Consider the following 25,566-nt stretch of genomic DNA (forward strand, 5'->3'; position numbering starts at 1 on the left):
ATAGCCACACCGTGAACAGCCAGATGGGCTGCACCTCTTCAGACCTGAAAATAGGTGACTAGGAGGGGGTGGAGGAGCGTGATGGAAATCTTTGAAAGTATGAGAAGTGTGGAGAAGAAAATGCAAGACTCATTTATTTCAGTGGAAGAACGGGCATCAAATGAAGCTAGTGTTAGTTTGGCTCAAAAGCAGATCTGTTTAGATTAGCTTAGATAAAGAATTTGAAAGATATTGCGTGATTTGGCTGCCAGAGAAGAACCTTGAAAGCATGCAAAAAAAAAAAAAAAAAAAAAAAGAGAGAGAGAATTATGCTGTGAGTTCTCCTGCTGTTTCTCCATGACAGAGCTTCTGAGTGGTAGCAACTAAAATTTGTCATGAGAAGTTTGTTTGCTAGAAATAACTCTGACCTTAGAATACTTCATCGCGGAGCATCACAACTGAGCTGTTGGTTTCGTTAATATAATTGCAGTGGAATTTTAATACATCTTTTTGTCTGTAACACCATATGTAACTCAGCTGCAGCATAAATGCAACAGTCACTGCATCTATTTTAAAGCTCCAGTTCTTTCAGTTTGGAATATGCCACATAATCTGAAGATTCTGGGTAGCTTCTGCACGTGTGGCCTCAAACGCTTTCAACCGATGCAAAAAAAAACTGATCTAAAAGCAGGCTTTAATGACAGACAGGATAAGGGCACTCTGCTGAAATGTAATTATTCCTACCAATTACAGCCACTAGATTTGCACCACAAATGCTGCGTGCACAGTGGGTATTACGAGGGGCTTGGCCAAGGGCCAGGAGTGCCCGTAATAAACTGGGTCATCTCTTCGAAGAATGTTGTCATTACACTTGAGAGGTCAGGGGATAAGCAGGGTTTAACCCTCAGCTTGGCAGAACTGCTGATTCAATTTGCTCACAAGGATTGCTTTTCATTGGGAGTTGATGGTCTGTTCTCTGCTGGAAGGAGCTTCCCTCGGCTTTCCAAAACGTGGACAACAGAAGTGATAAATGTAACGTGTTCTGCAGACAGTTAACGCTCCCGAGGATAAAGCCGAGCCTCAAATCAGCAAGTAGGGGATCTGAAGAGAGGAAATGAGAATTGCATTCATAATATTTGTTAGAACCAAGTAAAAATAGGAACTGAATTCCTGACTTGTCTTGAGCTATGAAAAGTATTATCCTAAACACAAAGCTTTGCAGTATTATCTTTTGATATTTTCCCATGTGATAACCGATGCATAACCGTCACTGTTAGGAGATTTGTAGGACTGTGGTTTTTGTTTCCTCAGTTCCTCTGCTGATACTGAGCATGCAGAGGTATTAATATTAACTAAACTGATGGAAGTGCCGCTGTATATTTGATGCAGGGACTCTCCCCTTTGTTTTCTTGCAGAAGACCTTGATTGTTTGGAGAGCATAATGTCATGTTTGAGCAGCACAGAGTGCAGGACTCCAAGCACCATCTTTGTCAAGGGCGTAATCGTGTAACTGAATGTAGCTCCTCTAAGAAATTCGTGAAAAGGTGTATGGCGCGGTCACTTAGAGGAGTTAGCCTGGATCAGAGCTGTGGACAACCCAAAGTGTTATTTACATCTGGTGAGCCTAAGGGTCGGGGCTGATCCCAGCAGCACGGGAGAGCAGCGTAAGGACGCTCCTCCTTTACTCTGTACTCTGCGTAACGCAGTGCACGTGTGCTGGGAGCAGCAGTGCAGGCAGGCAGCTACCGGGCTCTGTTTAATATGCAGTAACCTGCTGGCCTCTCACTGACTTGTCGTCGAATCTGAGCCCCCAGATGTCAAGAGTCTTCCTGCTGGGGCACTGGTGATGTTCCAGGTCCGGTGATGGATGCTGCTGTTCGTGGCTGCGGACTGCCGAGCTGTAAGAAGTTGTCACTTCGGCTGTCAGGAGGTAGCTCTCTGAAGGCAGCACTCGGAGCTGTTCAGGGGAGGCTCGATTCCTACCTGCTTGGCTGCTTGTAGAAGGTTATTCAGTGCTGAGCTTGGTGAGCAAAAATGGCACAAATCAGATATGGACTCAAGAGGTGAAAGTTGAAGTGGGATGAGAGATCGTAATTGGAGAATTCACCGAGTTTGCTGGGGTAGACTGAGTCCTGCATCACAGTGAGGCTGTTAACTTCAGCCCTGAGAGGGAGCTGACTCTTCATTATAGCTTTTAACCGTTCCCTACTTCAAATTTTATTAATTTATCTACTTTTGACGAATATCATCTTCTGCTTACTTGAACTTGTTTTTGTCCTCTCAGTTTGTTTCTGCTGTCTGGACTCTCTCAGGCAGTATGTGCTGTAGGCTTTTGGTTTTGCTTTGTGTTTGTTCTTTCATATCAGTAGGCTGAAAAAGCTTGTTCTCCCTTTCCTTCTGTGACCTATGATCAGTATCAGCGTGATGCATGTGCTGCTGCACGAGTCCTTCAGCACCGAGAAAAGGTGAAGTACCTGATGTGACAGTCTCTGCAAGAGCAGCACAAATATGTATTGTCAGCTTAAACACTAGGGAATATTTCTGAGAGTGAGGTAAAGCAGAAATTCCAAGTTCTCTTTGCATATTACGCGTAGTAGAGCTCATATGATGCTGCTTGAGTGATGCAGCAGTGTTATCAATGACCTCTCCAGCAGCAGCAACACATGCTGTTCATTTTTAGAAAAACACTCAGTGTGCTTTAGAAGGTGGAGTTGGCCTGAGCTACCTACCTGTTCAGGGAAGCTGGAGAGGCCAGAGTGACTTGTTTCTCCTTGTAGGTTTAGCACTGCTTTCACATTGCTTCCTGCCTTCCCTTTTCTCAGCGCTCGGCTGCCTCTCCCTGACTGCTCCATGCAGAACAAGGGAGAACTCTCCCAGCCATTTTCAGAATTTGCAGTCTGTTTTGCCAACAGCCATAAAAAGAGATATTGGCGCAGTGATTCGGGATGGAGACGGCTCCTACACTTCTTCACTTCATTGTGTGAAAGTGCAGCCAAGGTTCTGCCACCCCTGGTCCACACCAGTGTATTTAGGAGGCTCAGGTGCTTCTCATGTGCTGAGATGTACAATGCAATTTTTGAAGAATATTGTAAAGATTACCATATCTGGGAACTAACAAAGATTAAAATTGGTAATGTACGTGATCCAGATTATTTTAGTTCTGCAAAGTTTCTTTTTGCTGCACTTTAAGGTTACTTCATTCTAACTTTTAACAGCTATTCAATGAGCAAACCTAGATTTCAGACCTGAAATCACAATCATTTCTTACAAAGTTCAACCATTGAAATAATGACAAATTTGGCACGAGCAGCAACTACTGATGCGTTTTATGGTTGCATTTGTGTACTCCTAATAGCAGGAAAGATGACAAAGATGGGTTGGTATACAGAAACTGGAAGTATTAATTAAAATTCTGGGCTAAAAGCTATTGATAAAGCTTTTAAGTCCTATTAACAGAATGGTACTCTATTCCCTTAGAAGTGGTAGGAAGAAATAGTATGAAGTCCAGCTTCGTTTCTCACTTCTACTGCTTATTATCAGTAATCTACTAGCACATATTTTGACAAATATACACACGGAGCTAGGGAACTTGCAAATAAACAGTAGAACCAATTTAAACTCTGAAGCTTACCAAATAAACATTAAAGTTTTCCCTTTAGGAACCCAGAATCCTTTGAATTATGCATGTATTGTAGTTTGCAGTAAGATAAAAGAACTTCAGGGGGGGAGGGTGAGAAACTTGAAAAGCCTTAAGGAATAATTTGCATAAATTGGGTGGAGAGAGTAAACAGCACGAGGGGAAACAGTTATTTTCAGTAAGGCCTTATAGAGTGAGATAAAACAAATTAAAAAATCAGGTGGAGTTTGAAACAAAGCTAAAGTGCTTTGGACTTGCTTTAGCACTGGCACTGTCTTTCAGGCAAATCCCAGGGAACTCTACTAGCCTGGATGGGAAACAGCACTTAGAAAAAACCTTAAGGGAGAGTAAAAAGAGAAGAGCCACGGAGGCAGTGTAACGTGTTACTGTATGCGAGACCTATGGAAATTAAATGAACAGTATAAGGACTTCTTTTAAATCTAACAGTATTTTTTTTTGTTTGTTTTGTTTATCTTACAGTTACAGGACCGCACACAATTTAGTGACCGAGACTTAGCTACCCTAAAGAAATACTGGGATAATGGCATGACCAGCCTGGGCTCAGTCTGCAGAGAGAAAATTGAAGCTGTTGCTGCAGAATTAAATGTTGACTGTGAAATAGTGCGGGTAAGAAATCCAGAGTCTTCCCCTATCTTGTTGCAGAAGCAAAAATAGGACAGATGAAAGCTTTTAAAAATTTCATGAGGAAGCTTGAAATAGATTTCATGTATTACATAATGAATGACCATGTTGGGAAGTGCTCTCTTGTTCTTTTTGCAGTCTATATATAGAAAAAAGCCCTCAGGTAAGAGTCTTATCGATCAGCAGCGGGAGGAGCACTACGAACCATTTGACATTCTCTTTAGATTCAAGTGAGATTTTGAGTAAATGTGATAAATGTTTTTGGGGATATCCTAGAAGAATTAAAAGCATTATCATTTATATTGTGATTAAGATTCAAAGAAGCCTCTCTAAAAATATAGAGAAAATATTTTTCCATTAATGCTTATAGGGAAAAATAAACATATATAAAAGAACAAAGGGTTGTTTTAGGATTTACAGGCTTAGTGTAGGTGACCTGCTTTCTGAGAATCACTCCACATCATCTGCTCCAGAGGCGGGGAAGTTTGTTAAAGAGTCAGTTGTTGCCACTGTATTCACAATTACCAGACATCACCGCTCTGAATCTGTGACTGTCTTACTCACTCAGAGCTTCCATTCTTCAGAAAATAGTCTGACTGCCTTTGCAGTTGGTACAAAAATGTCATTAGTCTTCCCTTCCCATCATAATGGTCATGACGACTGTGACTAGTCCTTTCAGCCTTTGTCTTCTTTTTCCACCTCTCCCTTAAAATTTTGACATCAAAGCAGAAGAGGAGATAGGAGCCATTATTTGAGAAAGACAGGATGACAACTATCAAACTACTCCGAAATATAGGAGGAATATAAGGAAAATGCATGGTAATTTTATTTAATAGAACACAAAACTTTCATACATAAAAGGTCAAATGCTACTCCGAATCACCTACCAAAGCAAAAGATGAGGTAGGAGCCCTTATTTGAAACTCCTCCCTTGTGGCCATCTCTGTTGGATTGATATATCAAACTGGGACCAGAGTTGGTTTCAGTATTGAACACTGATCTGCTTATTTACTTGCTTGTTTTCCTAAGCAAATCTGCATTAAGAAAAAATTAAATTGCATTTTTTGGAGGTTTAGAAGTATTATTTTTTTATCTCTAGAGAACAAAGCTTCTGCATATTTTTCGGGCTCTTCAGTTTGTTTTTTGAAAGGTGAACGTGTTTCCACTGAAAACATCTCAAAATGGACTCCCGGCTCTCCAGTACCTTACTCATAGGACAGGAGAGTTGACACCCTTGCTTAGCTTCCATTACTTCGTTTCCTTAAGAACATCCTTACTGGCAAAGTTTTGTGCACATCTTCCAATGCTTTTGTCTTCAGGGCAGATGTACCAGGCTCAGATGAACTCCATAAAACTCTATGCTGTGCACACGAATGAATGAATAAACAAAGAAAAAGATTTATTTTCTTCATAGTAGCTGATTGTTGTTGCCAGTATCTGACCTCCCTCTGCCTGTGGTTCCTCTGTATAACAGACTGGAAAAGTTAGAGTGAGATTTAGGTTGGTCCTGCATCGTGCTACGCTTTTTTTTTGTTTGTTTCAAAGGGCTGAATTTGTGCTATGGGGAATGTGTGATCTTCAGTGCTTCCTCCTGTCGGTCCTCTAAGGCACTCTGTGTCCCAGATGTGGATAGGAAATTTCCATAACGTGCTGAGGAATCTCTCCTAAATTTGTCTTGGGCTCTATGTAGGCACAACGTATTATGCCTCTTTCTTTATGTGCCAGCCTGGGTTTTCTTCAGGAGGAAACACGAATGTCTGGAGATTAGAGTGCAGTGTGCTTGCTTTCTCGTAGTCAGGACGCAGCGGTGATGTATTGCGAGGCCTGAGTGAGCCCTAAAGTCTGTGCTCTGTACTCCTTGCTCAGCTAAGAAGAGTTGCACTAAGAGACTCTTCTGGAAAAACCTCTCCATTTTCAGTAAAGGTACAGGCCTTGTTGCCTTTGGGTGTATTTTACTGTACCTTACATTCTGGGTAGGTAGTGTACAACTAGCAACCGTTTCTCCATTTGTGACATAACAAAATAAAAGTAAAATAGTAATAAATATAAATATATATATATAAACAAATCAAGTATATATATAAGGTATGTATTAGAAACATACTTCTTATACATTTATGTAATTTATATTACACATTTTATATTTATATAACTATGTACAATAGTTTTATATACATATTGAAGCTTGATTCAATTCAATTGAATGCACTTCCCCCCTTTTCCCTTTCAATAGCTTTTTCAATGGAAATTCATTATTTTTGTCCAGATAAATGTTGCTTTTCCAGAAGTACAAATGATTGATCCTTATGACCCTGTGCTTGCTTTAAAGATTGCCAGTACTATGAACACATCAGTATTACTGGAAAGGTAAAGTTTGCCACCATGCATAGTTCCACTGCATTTGATCACTCACAGATGCACAGGGCATTTGCTGGCTTCTTCTGCTGGGACTCTGCCCTTTCTTCCCCAATTTTTGCTGCTCATCTGTTCAGATGAAGCAGGGGAAGTTGCTGCTGAGTTCATTATGGGCTGCTCTAGGTAGGTGTAGTCAGTTTAATTACATATATTTTTCAGATGTTTGAAGTTTTTAAGGAGGTAATATTTTAGGGATATAATGAGAATTAGCTTTTTGTGTACCTATTTTGCATTCATCATTGAGGAAATTTAGAGCTGGGAAAGCAAAAATGATTTATCAAAACCAGTCCTAAGCATGTCATTTTTTAGCTAAAGAGATTCAGCTTAATTTTTAATTATTCGGAAATAGCAATTGTGCATGCTTCCTGGAGGTATGTTTGGTTTTTAGTAACCCAGAAGTTCCAGCACTAAGTATTCCTCAAAACCTACTAATGACCACGCAGTAACGGAGCAGACTCTGCACAGACACAGCTTACAAGGCCAAATCTCCCTGTTGGCAGTCCTGGAGCAGCAGGTGGCCAGGCCCTGGGACGATGTGGAAGGTGCCTGTAGTGCTGTCAGCACTGCTCCGGGCGTCTCACAGACACTGTAGAAGGTGAGGAGAGCCAGGTCAAGAAGACTAGAGGTTAAAATAAGCAAAGAAGTTGATTCCTGGCTGTGAGAGGACTTTTGGATGCCAGTGAGGAATTGACTTTGGAGTAAAGTGTCTGGGAACAGGAGCTGATAAGTAGAGTTGAAATTGGATGAGATACCAAAAGCCTGAGTAATGCAACAAAAGGAAGGGAGTTAAATGGTAGAGGTACGGACAATTCTTACTGCATCATGCTAAACTCTATTTTGAGTCTTTAATAGTTTTAGCATAATTTTTCTTTAGAATTTATCAGAGAAAGCAAGTCAGATTTATTGATGTAAAATGAACTTAGAGCATCCATACCTATCTGATCATGAATGGGGGTTTCCAAGTTCCCTGGTCCTGGCCCTGTTTCATCTCCCACTACTGTTATCCCTTACTGCAAGCAAATTTTCTTAAAGACTCATCTTCCAATTAAAGAGAAGTGAAAGATAATACTGCTTTGGGCTTACTTCTGCCAAAGTGGAGTGATGTAGAGCTACCACCTTGGATAATTTCTTCTGTGCTGTAGGAAATCCTAGAATAGATGGACCATTTGGGTCACTGGGTGCTTTAGTCCCACTGGAAGCTGCAGAGTGGGAGAGCCTGAATCAAAGATCACATGTTAAATTCATACAGTGATTTAGGTAGGGATGGACCTTACAAGGTCACCTAATCCTACTCTTTATTCAGAGCACGACTGACTTCAGAGCGAGGTCAGGTTTTTCAGGACCTTGTCCAGTAAGATGTTGAGTCCTTGCAAAGTTGGCGATTCCAAAACTGTGGGCAAAGTGTTCCGGTGCTGAACTACCCTCACTGTAAAACTTTTTCTTTTTTCTTAATTCCAATCAGAATTTTCCTTGTGTGACCTGCAGCTGTTGCCTCTCTTCCTCTTGCTCTGCACAACTTTCCCTTTTCCCTTGCCCTGGAGGACTAAAACTGAACGCAGTACTCCGGGAAGCAGCCTCATGAAGGTCAAATACTTGGGGAATAATCACCTCCCTTGGATTGCTGGCTATGCTCTTGGTCTTAGAGTGCAGATGTGCTAATTTCACTTGGTTGTGGGCCTGTTGCTTTTGTTATAGTTTCTGATATCATTCATGTTTATTTCTCTTGCAAGACGTGGATTGGGAATCGAAGACGGAAATACCGTTTAATGGGGATTGAGGTCCCACCCCCTAGAGGAGGTCCTGCTGATTTCTCTGATCAATCTGAATTTGTTTCTAAATCAGCACTTAATCCAGGAGAGGAAACTGCTACTGAAGTGGGGGATGATAATGATAGGAATGATGAAGTATCAATCTGCTTATCTGAAGGAAGCTCACAAGGTATTTGACAATGCAGTTCCTACTGTGCATATATTTTTAATTTTATGCAGTGTGCATGCTTTGGATTCTCTGTTGTACGCATTCAAATATGTCTGCAAGTGTCTAACAGTTGCAAGTTATGTACCTTGGCTATGCGAAGGGTATCGTTTGGTCTCTTCTTTTACTTCTGTATGAGTTTTGTTGATATTTTTATCTCAAAGCTTGCAGAAACCTTTTTTCAAAAGACCTGTGTTTCTGCCAGATTCATCAGAAGTTAATTACCAAGTTCGCAATTTGCTGGAGCAACTGAGAGATGAACAGACAGTACAAACATGTAGCTCTCACTTCCTTAAGGAGCTGGTTTCTAAGAAAAATGCTCTCTGCTAACTTGCCAGTTCTACTCTGCCAGCTTGAATATCCGTTCGTGTTAGCGTGAGCCACATCAGCAGTTCTTGTCTTAACAAGCACTGATGTGTGTGAACCTGCGAGCTCTGAGGTGACCAGAACTATGTAATTACAGTTCCCATAATAAACTCTTGCTGATGAGATATGCTCAGAAAATACATTGCCTCAAACTTGGTGTTGAACTGAAGGAGCTTCAGACTATGTCAGAGCGTGGCAGAAGGCGTCATTAAGCTGTCTGAGGTGTGTGCATGGGCTCTGACAAGCAAACACAAACCTGCAGAAAAGATCAAAGTCGGTAGCAGGGGACGTTCAGGCAGCCTTAGAACTGCACAGGCAGGGTGCGTGTTTCTTCACAGTAAACTCCATGATCTCGACTGATAAGTGTCTTGAACTTAATTCCCTTTTTACCCCACCTCACAGAACCGCATGACCACGTTGAATAAACCTCTCCCTTCCCCTCCTGTACACTTGTGCTCTGGGCCTAGGGCGGATGAACTGCTGCTCGGCACGTTTCAGTAGCTTCACAAGCTCAACTAATTGCTCCCAGTGCTTCTGATTAGAAGAGATCAATAAAGCCTTTGCTCTCTAAACTGAAAGAAAGTCTGATCGAGCGCATGCTATTTCAGCTTAATACGCCAGACTTGATCTTGTCATTTTGGCTGAACAATTTAAAGGAAAGAACTAGAAAATGGAGAACTGCTGGGAATGAATTCGTGATAGCTTTGTCATATTGCACTGTAAAGAGAATAATATGATAAAGAAATGGGTCAAATGATTGAACGCCAAGTGAGATGCAGAATCTGAGTCCTTGATTTGCCTGAGGTGTAGAAGGAGCTGATGTAGTCAGATCTGTTTGGAAGAAAATGGTAATGGGGGAAGAATCTGAGCATTTTGCAGCTTAAAGTGAAAAATAACGCCGAATTTATCGAAAGACTTTCTTAAAACAGGGCAGAGCTGTAAGACTATGAATAAATAGATGGCTACAAGACGTAAAGAAGTGTAAGAAACCGATAGGATTTCCATAGCATCCAGAAATCCTGCTTTAATTCTACCACAAGAATTGTTTGTTTGCTCCTGCAGCTGAAACCAGTAGGTTTCCCTACTGCAGTTCAGTTTGTTTTGAACTTCCTGGAAAATACTTACAGCAATAATCCTGTATGCTATTCAGCCACAGATGCGTGATTGATTGTAATATAACTTTTGGTCCTAATTAAACAACAAAACAAACAAACAACCCCCCCAACTCTCAAAGAAAGGATATTTTTAGTTGCCTAATTAGAGCAGAAGTGTTGGTGGCATTAGCTTTTAAAGAGTAGTGTGTAAATATTAAAAGAGAAGAAGAAGAACAACAAAAAAAGGCTGTACTCGGAGGCAAAATTAAGCACTAAGATTCTCATAATGCCTTGCCTTTTTTAAAGGTACGTTAATTGAATCCATAGTTTGTGTAAATGAACACAGCTCTGTGGAGGCCATTACAGCTCTGCCGGTTTGTATTAGCTGAGGATGAATTTTTAAAGACTTTAAAGTGCTGTAGGGAGCTGGATTCGATAGCCAGATGGAGTGAGGGGTGAGGCAGGGTGACGGAGCTGCTGGTGCTAGGGCTGCTGCAGCCCCTGCAAGGCTGGCGATGAGGCTGCGTGTGGCTCCTGCTTCACGCTTCTCCCATTTGCCACCACTTGCTTTTGTTTCTAGCAGCAGTTTTGCTCTGAAGTTACAGCAGTGGCAGATCAAATTTAGCTGAAACAACTTCTGGTTGCATTGTTGGTGCCCTCCACGCCGCCTCTCCCTGCTAGCTGGGCCACTGGCCCTATAATGCCAGCTCTGCAGTGCGTTTCCCCTGAGTAGTCTTCCTGTTAATGGTGGCATTTAAGGTTCTTAGCAGAGCACTCTGACTTCTGTGTTTTGGTTTATTTCCCGATTTGCTGTTTCTGTGAACCACTTTCTTCTGGACTGCACATTAAATGTAGAGGAATTGAAGTAAATCTGAGAAACATACTTAATTGTAGGAACAAATATGCTTCTCTCTCACTTCTCCTGTTGGCCATAGTCAGGGCTGATAGAATCATCTCAGCTTGTGGCTGGGACTGAAGGTTAAGGTTTGCTGTTTTCAAGTGTGAACCTTGCTCTTACATATAAGAAACAAGCTTAGATTTATTAGGACCTAACAGTTTGCCATACAAGAATGAAATAATCTGCATGATGGGTTTTCTGTACAAAAGTAGTCAGTGCCTGCAAGAAGGAGGTGGGATTCTGACATGTACCCTGTCATCACAGGGCATGCTGGATTTTTCATGTATTAATTTATTTTTTTTTAAAGTTCTGGGCACCTCTGATGTGAAACACTTCAACTTTGAATATTCCAATGTGAACCTAAAGCTAAGAACAGTTTGGAAGGTTGCAAGAGAGTAACTGGTACTCTTTCTGTCTTTTCAATCAGAGATTGACATGACTAGCCTGAAAAACTTATGATAGGATGTCTTGTTTAATGGGATATACAGTATTTTTTTGAGTAGATACTGATAATGACTTTTTTTTTTTGTATCTAGCAGATGTGACATATTTAGTGGTAAAGACTACTAATGTTTCTTAAGCATTAAATTGAATGAAATCTGAAAAATGATTTATTTCTGCAGAAGAGGCAAATGAAGGTCTTCAAAATGAAGAAATTCATCACAAAGAAGATGATCAGAATCCAGTATCTACTGATAATGTGGTACGTATACCTTTCCTTTTCCACTAATTTTGAGGTTGCTGTCCAACACCAATGTTTTTCAGTAGGTGAAAACTTCATTTGGGTGTGCTGAGAATCCTTCCTTATTGCTTGTGTGCAAAAAGAAATTGTACTTAAAGTACTAGAAGAGAATTTTGCACGTTCAGTAGAAATTGAATACTACAGATGTTTCTGTATTATAACAGACTGGTGTTCTTTTTCTGGAGTGCAAAGCACAATGCTTGAGTAGTGTTCTGTAAGTATATAGTATAGTAAAACAGTAAGAATGAAATAAAAATAAAAATTGAAAATGTTTTTCTGTAGCTTTGAGAAAGTCAGATATTGCTATTGCTTCCTCTCTATACCTAACCTTGCATCTGAGAGATAAACCAGGGTGCTATGTACTCTTTGTTCCCATAATCTCGATAGGGCATTATTTAGATGATTGTTGTTTTCTCACTTGCATTCACCTTAATTCAAACACAGTTGTTCTTGCTGTTTTTAATTGACTGCAGTGAGACTAGGAAGGAAAGACAGAGGGAGGAGTCATGGCAAATAATGCAATATGTCCCTTTGTTTAGCCTGCCTTCTCTCAAATTAGAAGAAAGGAGAGGAGGAAGAGGAGAGAAGACCCCAAGTGGTAGGGTATTTTTTATCTTAAAAAGTTACCTAGAGAATGAACAGGGGATGGTTCCAGTTCCCAGTAACACTCTTATTGCAGTCAGAGGCAACACTAGCTCAGAAAGTGACTAAAACATTTGTTTTACTTTAATCACACAAAACTTGAAATGGGGAAATGAACAGGAGATTCTCTTTCCTTTCTCTTTCCTCCATATGTGCTTATATATATATAGGATGTATATATACGTGTAAAGGAGAATGTTTAATTTTCTGTTACTATAAGATCATCTTTTGGATAAACTGAAAAGCCACAGCTGTATTTTCTGTGGCTTACCTGAATAGAAGCAGGAGCCTTTTTCCTTTCTGTTTACCTTAGCAGCCTGCTGTGACCTTAGATATAATCACTCAGGCTGCTGCGTTTGCCATGGAGATGCAGAATGTAAAATGACAAAGGTAAAGGTTTGCAAAGGTGATGTCCAAGAGATTCAGTTCTCCAGTCTACCTAAACTCCAGCATTACATAATCTGTCACAATAAGAGGGGCAAAAAAGATGACTAATTTTTTCATACTCTATTTTGAAAACACAGTAATTTTTTTTTTAAATGTTTGCTATTGAAATTGGAATTGCTAAGAGATTTCTTATTTGAAATTCTAATCCATTCTTTCCCCTGCTATCTTAAAGTGTATAATTATAAGATAGTGTGACTGTTTGGCATTTATTTAGGAACTTTTTCTTCAGGCTGAGTCTAAAACCAAAAATATTGAAATCACAGTGTTACTCAGTGCATGATACAGCAGCAGATCTTTGTGACATTAAGCCTTTGAAATGCTGTCACTTCAGCTGGGTTGTCAGACGCTGAGGGACAGAAAAAGTGTTTTTCCCTCATTTCCTTCAACACATGCTGGTGAGCTTGGTGGGATCTGCTAGTGAGAGCGATAACCTCTCTTTATGGATTTCTGACGGGCGATGAGAAGGAAATTTCCAGTGACAGGTCTGTAGGTAGATGGAAGAAACACATCTGTGCTGTAGTGACGAGATCTCTAAAATAATACCTCAAGAACTAATGATCAGAGGGTATTGTGTCAGTGTGGGCCCTCACCCACATTGTATTATGCAGCATACTAAATAATGTAATAAACTTACTTTAACCTATTACATGCAGTCTCTATTATAAGCATACAGCTACCAAAACAGTGAACAATAGTGAAAACAACAAAACAGCCAAATCCCTTCTTCTTACACTGCCATTGCTTCCCCTCTGATCCAGTGAAATTTGTAGTTTTATCTGAGCAGTGATCCTTCTGAGCTCTTGGTTAAAAATGCTACTCTCTTGTTGCTATTTAATTCAAATTTGTTCCATCTGTTTGAGATCTAATTTAGATATGAATAAAAATGAAAATCTTACAGGTGCACTAAAAACATAATTGTTGTGTTTACTCCTATGGAAATAACTTTTTAATTTTCTCACGCAAGAAGTCTTTCTTTTGGGGAGAAAAAGCGTGATGTGTAGAAGTGAGAGAATGTCTTAAAACTTCAGATACAGTTATGTTGCATTTCTATATTTTAAATAACATAAAGTTGGCCTTTAACATTTGAGTTTAGATATCTTTAGAAAACCCAACATAAAACTATCACAAGAATTGTTGTGAATTAAGGGAAAATGTCCACGTTTATGCATTTGGAACTGTCTTCTGGATCAATGCCTTACACTTTTCAGGGCGTTTGACTTGCCTGTGACCAAAGTAGGCCAAAAGGGCACCTCTTCTATTTCCTTGGCAAGAAGCAGGTCAGCTAGGCCTTGCCTGTCACTTGCTGTAATGTCTCTTTTGCTTCAGAGGAATAATCTTTGATAGTTTTTGCTCTCTAGGAAGTCTTCAACAAACGGCTTATGGAATAAAACACAGGCCATAGTGAGCCGGTATGCGATTTAATGCCAAAAGCGTGGTGGCACGTAGTGCCTCCTCTGCACACAGCTCTCAGCACAGTTTCAGCTCGGATTCTTCTTGTGGCTGAGGTGCATGATTGCCACCTAATGGGTGCTTCACAATCCAGAACTGTTCATGAGCAAACGGGTCCTCTTCCCCTCGTCCTGTCCCGTCAGTTCGAGATGCAGGTTGCTTGCCTGATTTATATGTTGCATATTTGGAATGAACCCTCTACTTCTGTTTCAGAAAATAGAAATTATAGATGATGAAGAAAGCGATATGATAAGTAATTCTGAAGTGGATCAAATGAGTTCTCTTCTGGATTATAAGGTGAGTAATTCGGGCTGTGAGATGTTAAGCAGGTTAGGCCTTCACAGGAGGTGCTGACAGGTCTGCGAGGAATTCTGCAGAGGTTTGTGAGAGCCTGCAGCTCCCCTGTCAGGAAGCCATGGCACCACACATCATCCCCACAATCATGTCTCCTTGTCCCATTTACAGGGAGCTTACCCTAATTTTAGTGCAGAGGGAGGCAGGAAAAATTCTGCTTGTGCAGAACAGCTCTGCTACCAGAGCTGTACCATCTGCAGCTCCTGCCACGTGTCCCAAAACAAAGCAGCAATTTCCTTAGCGTCTAAAACAAAACTTCGTCTTCCTGTGCCAGAATTGTTCTTTGGAGTGCTATGGCATGATTTTAAATGCAGCATGTTGCTGCCAGCTCTGGAAAGGGACATAACAGCTGGAATCCTCTAATAAAATGGAGGGAACAGAGAAATCAGTCATCCTAACAATGTAGTGTGGGACATGTCTGTAAGCGGTAGTTGTGGGTTGGAGGAAAATCAGTTGGATACCTGACAGCTGCTGTCTTCTGCCAAATGGTAAAGGTTGTGTGTGTGTGTTACTGCTCTCAGACGAGTCGCCACAGTTCTGTACTGTGTAGTGAGCGGGTTTTTATGCATCTAGCTAAATTTTTCCATTAGGTACAGGTATGCTCTACTAATGATAATTGGTTACCAAGATAATGAATAGATCATCTGTTCAGAACAAAAATTACTCCCTCAAGCATGATTTTCCTGGTAAGGGCAATGCAGAATGAATATGGATAGGGAATGACCTTTTCATAATGTCACCTGTCACCAGGCTGAAAGGCTTGTTGTGACAGCATGCCCTACAGAATCCTGCTTGTTGTTTTGGTGTTTGACATTGGTGATTAGTCTTTGTGGCGACGTGTTTCGCGCATAAATCTGAATCCCATCTTTGGCTGGCCAAAATCTATTGCTACTTGTTTCTATCTAGAAAATAGAAAAGTTTCTATCTAAAAGGAAGACATTAAGCTGATTTCCTTTTGAAAGCCTTAAAATCATAGCCCAAATATTTATCCCTTACTCTCAGAGCTGTTATGACCCGAAACATTATGGTGAGCAATGATTTGATTGATGACACCTGAATTTTCAGTACGAAATCCAACAAACAATAACTACATTTGAAGGCTTGTTACATGCTTCCCATTCATCACCTACTTTCACCTTTTCTCACCACCTAAAGTTGAACTACAGCCAGTCTAGCAAATGGCAGCAGGACTATCAGAGCATCGTTCTGTATTATGACAAAAATACTTTAATAAAAGCAAAATGCTAACTCTTGTAAGTTGAGTATTAGAATCTGTTTATGTAACTATTTACTGCCATCAAAACCAGCCATCAAGGAACATTTTATATGCAGCACTGCCAACCTAATTAGTCATGTGGCTGCCTAATAAAGGACTGCTTTTTTTTTTCCTACTTCCTTTCCGTATTGAAAGGGAGAAAATTAATTTTAGCTTTACTCTGATCAACAGATAGATTTAGCATTTGAATCTTACATACCAATCAGTTGATAAGTTTGAAGGAAAAGAGACACTTGTAACAAACTGAAGTACGTATCAAATGTGAATTTTTAATCAAGATGTTTGTTATTTCGGTATAAAAGAAGTGATTTGCATGTACAGTGACGTTATTTATATGAAGGTTGGGAAAAATGTCTTTTCATCCACACTATATAGAGATTACTAATATTACCCCATTTTTGTACATATGTTGCTATTCATTCTGTAACCTGAGAGTTCCTGGGGAGGTTGGTAAGCTGCTGCTTCATGATACAAAATTGGGCTGCATTAGAAAATGCTAGTGATGAATGCAGTAATTCTGAAATGCCTTGGCTGCTTGTAATGTGATTTGCCATCACACATCTCTTTTGGAGGGTAGTGAGAAGGGAAATGGCATGTGCCATTTTGTCACTTAGTACTGATTTTTGCAGGAATCATAACATGCAGTTTTACCTATTTCCACTAAAAATAATTCAATACAAATATGTTTAGGTGTCATTAAAATGATGCAGTACTTATTTATTCAGTGTTTATTATTTCCAGAACTTTATGTAATTTTCCCCCACAGAATGAAGAAGTCAGATTCATTGAAAATGAGCTGGAGAATCACAAACAGAAGTATTTTGAATTACAGACATTTACTCGGAGTTTGATACTTGCTATTAAATCAGATGATAAAGAACAGCAGCAGGTGAGTCTTAAAGTAGATTTTAATAATAGGAGGTATTTGTCATTTTGTGTTCCGTCATTTCCTTGGTTTTATTCCTCCGTGCCCAGAGGCTCCAATTACGATTAGGGCAGCATTGTGCTGAACATCTTGTAGACAAAGAAAAGTTGAACATATAAAAGAAACATCTCACAATCTACACAAACAATGACATGGGGAAAGTATTACTTTTACAAAGGGACAACCAGTGCAACAGCATACACTGAGCAAATTTGATTCATCTGTTGGGAAATGGATCTAGGAAAAAAAAAGCCAGACTTCTTCAGTTTTACTGCACTGTGTTTCATACATAGCACTTCTTGTTATATTTGGTTGGATCATGTCCTGTATGACTAATGTTCACTTTTCTTTTTTCCTTTTTTTAAAGGGATTTTGTTGTCTTTTTTTTTCTCTTCATCTCTACAGTCTGCAATTTTTCAGGTGTAAAAATAGTAACTATAAGTGACAAGAAAGAAACTTAGAATACCTCCAAAATAAATTTGTCTTCTAGTTGTTTTTATAATTCTTTCATAAACCAATGTGAACTGAATATAAAGAAAAGTGAACTTGAAGTCTTTTGAGATAAATAATGTAACAGTAAAGATCTTGTACACACCATTTCTATCCCTTGTGTGCTCACAGTATAGCATGATTGTAGATACATTAAGGCTTTTGCATGTCCAAAATATCTGAATAAAATAAATGAATATAAATCATGTGGTTTTGTCCAGTTTGGGGGAAAAAATATTTTGACTTGTTTCGAGAACAACTGAAGTAACTTATGGGATTGTTGTTCTAAGACGCTCATCTTGGACAATGTTCTTCTTTTCAACATCTGTCAGTACTGACCTTGCGGGGGGTTGTTTGTTTGTTTTTAACCCATCCAATATGAACGCTGACCAAAAAGCTCAACAGCTTCTTCACTATATGTTTGAAAGATATTTAATTGCTGATATAAAACAGATACCTAATACTGCATTGTAATATTTCTTAAATTGTAGGCACTGCTCTCAGACTTACCTCCTGAATTAGAAGAAATGGATTTCAATCACACGTCCCCAGAGCCTGATGATACCTCATTCAGCTTGTCGTCTTTATCGGAGAAAAATGCCTCAGACAGTTTGTGATTATTTTTTTCAATTATTTTTAACTGACAAAAAGAAACCCCGTGTAACATGTAGGTTTCAAGAGAACAGCATTTTGCTATCCACTGTTCTTCAGTCCAAACCAGAAAGCCCAAGGTGAAGTAGACCTGCCTGAAGGATGCCTGTAGTACGTAATGGCTGCACTTTGCAGTGTCAAGAAATTTCAAGTGTTGTTTGTGCTAAACGAAAGAACCGTGTGAGGAAATGTTTCACTTTTAGCAGTTTGGCCTTGATTAGGATAACTTCTGACTTTCCAGAATAACACTTGCTCTGTAGCAAAGTCCTTTTGAGCAGGGATCCAAGAATGGAAAACAACTATCCTACTATACAGACAGCTAATTTTTCAGAGTTGCTCACCAGTCCCAGTTTTATATTTTTCTCCATTTTTACTCAGGTAGGCGGACTAAAAATTGGGAATCCAAATAAAATAATGATTTTTTTTTTTTGAGTTGTGCTTGAACCCTTTGAAAATCTGAAATTAAACTAAAGTGTTCTTCATTACATGACTTCAGATTATTGAATCTTCTATTTTCTGACCAAAATAGCTGAAAACACTTTGAAAGCCTAACTGAATAATTTGAATTATCATCAATAAATTATTAATGTACAGAAGCAGTCCATACGTGTTGTAACAAATTAGATTGTGGGAAACCTGAGAGCTGTGGAATGTGACTTTCTGATATTGCCACAATAGCAATGGGTTTAGATATGTTTACACTACTGCTTGGGGTTTATGAATGTACTTACAGATTTTCTTTGTCCAGGTCTGAATGGTAATGTTCATTGTTTTTAAGTATCGTTTACTTATTTTTCAACAAACTTTACTCAGTTTTTCAAGAGAGTGTCTTAAATCCACAGCTGTCATTGTGTCCTGAAAGGCATTTAAGTATTTGGAACTGAGCATTGCAGATCTTCATGTGACCTGTTTAAGAAATGTCCCTGTCTGATGAATTTTTTGGCAAGTGCCATGTTACCGTTGCCATTTCTAAAATGTGAGCTTGATTGCAGGCAGTGACTGAAATGAATTCTTCCTTTCCCAGCTGTCATCCACATTGAATCCCTTCACTCATCTGCAAGTGGATGTGCAGACACATTCAGATAAACTTAGCAGGGCATGTAGGTGCATGCTCCTATTATTAATGCTCTATAATTTCTAATCTGAATATTCCTCAGCAAGCATTTTTGAAACATACCTTACATCAAGTAATAATTTAGTCTGATGAATCCCTATTCATGCAGTACAGTAAGTAACCCCATTAATTTCAGTGGTAGGTCCTAGGTGTAGCTCAGAAAATTCAAGAGTGTTGGCTGGGTGGGAGTGGGGACAAAAACAGTTTTTTTATTTAATACTGGGATCAACTCACCGGCTTCATTTTGTTTTCAGTCTGATCCTGGTCCTCCCTAATTACTTTGGCAGATTTTCTCTTCTTAGTATCTGTAGTGAGATCTGTTTTTTTTCTTTTCTTTTGTTCTGTTTCCATGTTGTCCTTGGACATGGGGAGTTTGTACTGTTAAATGCCAGTTGCATAAAGGATAGTAGCAGTTTTAAAAGGTTTTTAGAGGAAAAAAAAAAAAAAAACAGAAAAGGTTTCACAGTTCTGATTACTATACAATTCAGTTAGTATTTGGTCCTCAAAAGACCTCTTGCCATCTATTATACAGAGTAACCCCAAAAAAGGATGCTGTTGGGCCTGTACTTGAGTTGAGATAATAAAACTCAAAGCAGTAGCCCATGAGGGAGAGAAGGCACTCTGCGTAAGCAGTGTGTAAGGGGCACGTTGTTCACCCTCTCACTACCTGAGCTGAAATATCCCATCCTGGCTGGCAGAAACATCCTCATATCCTTGCTCGAAGGAGGAACCATATTTTACATCCCTGCTGAAATGACCACCAATCTAAAATTAATTAAGGTTCGTGAGCAAAGACCACAATGCTACCCTTCAAATGTGAGATAGAGCTCAACTGTGATTCTGCTCACTGTGGAAAAAATCTTTTACAAAGGGTTTTTTTATACTGAGTTAACAATGCTCTCTATTACTGTTCTCTTGAGATAGGAAATTTGTGCCACTGACAATAAAGCCTCTTGTTTCCTGTGAGCTTTGCTGAAATAATGAAAAAATAGTACTGAGATCTGCCACTATTTGGACTCTGTTTTCCTGCTGCTTTTGCTTAAATTCCCATGACAAAGGGCAGGAAACTCTTACTGAGAGTCTCGATTTTGTGGTCAGTTAAGTTATCCACCTTTATACAAGAAAATTTTCCTTGCTAATAACTGGTATTTGCCCTGTCTTGCTTTTATTTGATGTGCCAAATAAACTGAAGGAATTAATTCTGAATGAACTACTGTCAGATTCAAGCAATTACACAAGCCCCTTTTCTCAAGGGAGTGGGAATCGTCTTTAGGATGTGCAGCTAAAGTACAAGCTGCAGTCACCACCCGTGTCATCCCTTTGGACAAGTTGTTCTTTGGTCCTTTTTTTCTGTAGGGTGACGAGACAAAACACAGTGAAGTAGTCACAAACATGTGGCAATACACAGGCTGTTCAGGAGGAAGAGGTATGAATTATGTTCCTATGTAACGAAATACTGGACAAGATCATACTGCACAGCTGTTCTGTGCTCCTTTTCCAATCTCAGTATGTATTTCCTGTCATAGGTAAAACAAAAAGCTTACTGCTATATTACCCTTGCTGGTTATTTAAAATGTTGCAGCAACAGTAGTTTTGCAGTTCAGTGGCTGAAAAGCAAGACGCTCGCTTCTGAGGCTAACACAGAGCTCAGCGATCCTTCAGGGTTACGGAAAGCACATCCCGGAGTACTGCAGATCAGACTAGCACCACGCATGCTTTATGGCTTTGTGATTTGTTTTTTTTTTTTTGGTTTGTTTGTGTCCCTGACAGACTTAATGTGCCCCTCAAATTTGCAGATTACGTCCAGATCCTGGTAACTTGTATCAGTTCAGCTGGACCTTAGAACAGGATGATGGAATTTGGCAATTGTTGCCATGCATATTCCTGTCCAGTTTTGTCGTAGCAGTTGTGCTGAGAAGCATCAGGTTCTGCTGTGGAGTCATCAGGTTATTCGTTTCCATTCTGAGAGTTCTTCAGGTGATGGAAAATGATAGTGAGGGCTCTCTGGGCCCATGACATATTTAGGATTTTGGTTTGTTTTTATTTGCTCGTAGGATGAGCACAAAAGCACACACTAAGTGCTGGTTCAGCATTAGCACAGACTTCCCATGACAGAGAAAGCTAATGTTGCGTTGTGTCGTGATGAAAGAAGTCCCCCTTGCTGTTTCCCTGCTTTGGATCTGTAAGTTGAATCACTGCTGCAGCCGCAGTGCTGTGTGTTGATGTTTTCGTTGTCTTGCTGCTAAGGCTCTCATTTGTCCATGGAAGATGACTTGGCAGGCGTTGTTTATTCCTAATGCGTCTGTTGGAATATGAATGGCCAACCTTTCTGAAGAAACCAAAGTGGGAAAAGGTAGTTCAGAACAGACTCGTGACAACAGAACCAGGGCGCTCTCTTTCTTAAGGAGCAGTGCACTTCTTTGCTAGCAAGCTTACTTATTCCTAAGAAAGCTGCTTCCTGAAGCTATGCCTCTTTTCATTTCCCTGCAGATGTTGCTTCTGTCAAGTGTATAGGTCTAACAGGAGTAATAGTAAATATTCTAATAGGTTAATTTTGGCAGATTTAAAAGTACGTGAACAGATGTACCATACAAGTGTCAATTTTCTTGAGTACTTGGCTCTTGAAGCAGCACTGCACTTTAATCTTTCCAAGTATTTCTTTTTCGCTAAGGCAATAAAAAGTCTGAAAACGACAAGCAGATCATGGGCTTTGCAGTCCTCTGAGTTTCTCATTTTCTAAATTTGGGAAGCAGTTTGTCAGGTCTATGAACCAAACGGGGACAGTAATATGTACAGTTGTGGTTATAGAGCTGAAATGATAGGACAAATCGATCATATCATGCACACCTTTATTGTGGAAATTCCTGCTTAAAATTCATCAGCTATCCGATTCGGGGTCTCTATTGCACTACCGTATTAGTAACATTAAAAAGAAGATAATGCACAGCACTAACTTTTCCATAGGTACTATAGTCGTAGCTGACTGTTGGTCTCAGGATACTGATAGAATAAGATAAGAAAATAATATGCATAAATGGAATAGCACACAGAATATCTGAAACGTGAAGAATTAGTAATTTGTAATATTGCAACCAAAAGTGTAATTTACTACCTCCAGTCCTGCTGCCCAGATCCTTCAGGTCAGCCCGTGAATTACAAGGCTGCTTTCCGTGTTGGAGGAGCTAGCAGCTGCCTAGCTCTCAACTTGCATTTCAGGACTCTGCCTTTTCTGCCCCAAAATAATCATAACACTTTAAGTTATCAGTTGTGAGGTGCCTGGCCAAAGTTAGAGGGTGGTAAGAAAGCTCCAGCTAGTTATTAGAGAAAACAGGAGCTGGTTTACAGCGTTTGATTTATCTGACCAATTAATATGTTAGTACATTGGCCAAATGTGGAAAGTTATGAGCAAAAAATAAGAAAAAAAGGTACTATAAAATGCTTTCTGCGGCAGAATAGGGTTTTTACTCTTGACTAAAGAGTATTTGTCTCTCTAAGATAGTGACTGACATTTTGGTCAGAAGACAACACAGAGCAGAGGCAGAAACTTGGGCTCGTGGTGGTTGTTTGTTATTGTTTTTAGACAAATAAGCAATCCTCTTCAATAAATGATGCTTAAGAATGTTTCTGTAAGGAAAATGGTTTCAGGTCAGTGCTTGGGTTCTGGTGAACATTTTACTGTATGACGGAACTAAGTAAACCTTTTCAAACTCTGTATTGCATTTTACACACACTACCTCTGAAACATAACACCACCTTTAAAACCACACAGAAAATGTGAATTAAAAAAAAGTTTTTATAGGCAATAAATTATTTCCAACACACATTCTTCAATTTTGTGCTTGTTTTTTAGTTGTGTGATATGTCCTTTTTTTTTTTTTTTTTGTAATTTTAGTATATTTTATGTACTTGTCTTAAACAGTCTATGGACAGGGAAGTAATAAAAATGTGATACTGGGGAAAAAAAGATTAGCATATGTTAACAGTAGTAAATATTTATATAAAAGTTCAAGGATGATACAGTCAATTTTTGTAGCTGTACAATTTTTGGTATAGCTGTTGTAAGAAATGGATATTATACTTAGAAATACTCTGGTACTAAATGATTGTCGTAATGTTTCTTAATACGTCGTAGATTAATTTATCAGAGAGATCAGTCAAATAACACATCTCAGCAATGTAATGAGAAGGAATAAGATTTTACATTTTCTGAGATAAAATATTTCATAAGAATGTTCTCTTTTAGTGCCAGCTATTATCTTTTTTTTTTTTTTTTTTTTTTTTTTCATACCAACATGTGTAAAGGTCTTGTAGAAACTATTTTGATTTGCTTGTAAGCAAGTGTTAAGTTAAAATGAGTCAGTAGCAAGCTAAGGCTTATATGTAAATGTAGATCATGTTTTGTAACAAAGTCCCCATAATTTTCCCCATCCCATCTATCTCTACAAAATACATGGGGGGAGGTGGACAGAACAAACAAGCCTCTTCAAGCTGTGGCTTTGGGGAGGGAATGAGACAAGGAAGCATTTCAGCTGAATGGCAGCAATGAAGGTCTTGGGGATTTTATTAAAATATATATATAAGAATAGAAAAATTTCAACACCTTGGATAATATGAGCTTCTACTTTATCTCTGATTTTGTGAAGTACAGTTTATAGAGTCAGACTCCACTAAATCATGTTGCGGAAAATCTTGCTCTCTAATGGGAAGTAATTTCTATAATTTTTGGAATTACTGAGAGTGTATATGAATATAGGTGTGCATAATTATAATGTGCACAGATAGAATGAACACGATCGACCTATTAGCACCTACAAAGATACTTAAAATACTAATGTAATTCATCTAAAATATACTTGATATGCTCTCATTTTTGTAAGTTTTACTATATTGATTACATAGTTCTGAAAAGTTAAAAAAGAGTAAAATACATCCCTACAAATATTGATTAGAGTTCAGCTCCGCAAAACCGGTAACTTTAGGCTTGGAAATGCATTAAAATGCCCCTAATAATGGTATTTCTAAGTGCTCTTGGCATATAAACAAACTGCTGTATTTATGAAGAGGTAATGAATCTTCTGCTATGATAGGTTCTGTTTTAATTTCCCTAAAGGTATTAGTTTGACGTCTTCTCAGAGTTTAAATGTTATCCTGTATCATGGATGTTTTCATCAGCTTACAAAGCATAACATAACTGACCAGCTTAAAACTAGTACGATTTCCTTCTGGGCCAATCTGTCAAGCCTTGTAACCTGAGTGTATTAATGACTCTCTGTGAAAGATCAGTATTTATATTGCGTTTTTATTATTTGTATCAGTATGTGTAGCAAAGAAACTACTATAAATCCTAAACTGAAGTACCTCCACTATAGTCCAGGACGGATGATCTTGGCTTATTTGAGAGATGGATGCCTAGTGAAATATTCCATTCATTTATATATATTTTTTGTTCTGTATATATAAGGGTATTTATAATTCTGTATTAACAGAGTCATCATAAGAAATGCTTATTTCCTTCTTTAGAAGCCTGCTCAGCTATTTTTATATAAAATGTTGGTCTTTGCCTTATTTTTTTTTTAATTTTTTATTTTTTTTTGTGAAAAGTTGTGCCATAGATATTTAAACTTATCCACAGCTGGTTTACAGAATTTGCTTTGATTTATTTTTATTATTTTTTCCTAAAATTATTCTAAATTGTTTTATGTTTTATCCTCCAGGTGTGTGTCAAGATGCTTTTTTCTTTCTTTTTTTTTTTTTTTTTGGTAAAGTTTTGGTAGATATCTTCATATGCATGCTTTGATAGAACAAGCTTTTTCTCTGTAGCTTATTGTTTATAGTTTAGCAAAACCTTTCACTGAAAAAAAAAAATGAAGTAATGCTTGTACAAATGTATCTAGGATGGCCCAAATGGTCAGAGCAAAGGGCTATTTAGCATTGGTAAATTTGTCTACTAGACTCAAGGATATTTTTCTACGTCTGTCAAGTTTGGGACTATGGAGAAATGAAATAAAGGTTAACTAACTCCTTTTCCTACACGAAGTTCTCAGTTTCTATATTTCCTATTGTCTTGTAAAAACTCACGTGTATAAAAGTGGACGTTGCGTTTGTGGAACCTCATTCCTTACTCAGTCCGGATGTCCGTGTGTAGGGCCTGGAAAGGTACAGCCCTTCCTGTGGGTTAATGTTGGGTGGTGAACCATTTAGTTAACCACTATCAGTTTATAGATTAATTAGTAGGGAGCTACAGCCTTAGTTATTAACATATAAAAGAAAAAAATAAATAAAATCACACTAATTCAGGTGAGCCATTAATGTTTTAAAGCGTTTTTTAAATTATTTATTTTGAAGCTAAATGTCAGCTCTAAGTTGCTGCTAATCATGATACCAGCTCTTAGCACTTCATCTCAGGAGCTAAATGCACTTGCCTCTGTCTTCAGCTGGGAACCTAAATAATTGGTTTGACTCGGTGCTAGAA

The 25,566-nt window shown here is 38.8% G+C and overlaps 1 protein-coding gene across 4 annotated transcripts in view; it reads left to right on the forward strand.

The window, feature by feature from the left end:
- HDX (highly divergent homeobox) overlaps positions 1-19,527 on the forward strand; it is a 43,766-nt gene extending 24,239 nt beyond the window's left edge. For 2 of the 4 annotated variants that reach the window (XM_032196198.1, XM_032196199.1), the window contains 6 exons: positions 4,097-4,243; positions 8,404-8,611; positions 11,629-11,708; positions 14,499-14,582; positions 16,682-16,804; positions 17,821-19,527. In XM_032196198.1, coding sequence (XP_032052089.1) covers positions 4,097-4,243; positions 8,404-8,611; positions 11,629-11,708; positions 14,499-14,582; positions 16,682-16,804; positions 17,821-17,946 — 768 coding nt within the window. In that variant the 3' untranslated portion in view covers positions 17,947-19,527. Of the gene's footprint in view, positions 1-4,096; positions 4,244-8,403; positions 8,612-11,628; positions 11,709-12,286; positions 12,507-14,498; positions 14,583-16,681; positions 16,805-17,820 lie in introns of those variants that run through there. The other 2 variants (XM_032196202.1, XM_032196200.1) reach the window with 2 other exon arrangements.
- The last annotated feature ends 6,039 nt before the right edge of the window (positions 19,528-25,566 follow it).

The sequence above is a fragment of the Aythya fuligula genome, chromosome 13, assembly GCF_009819795.1.
Source record: "Aythya fuligula isolate bAytFul2 chromosome 13, bAytFul2.pri, whole genome shotgun sequence".
Taxonomy (NCBI): Eukaryota; Metazoa; Chordata; class Aves; order Anseriformes; family Anatidae; genus Aythya; species Aythya fuligula.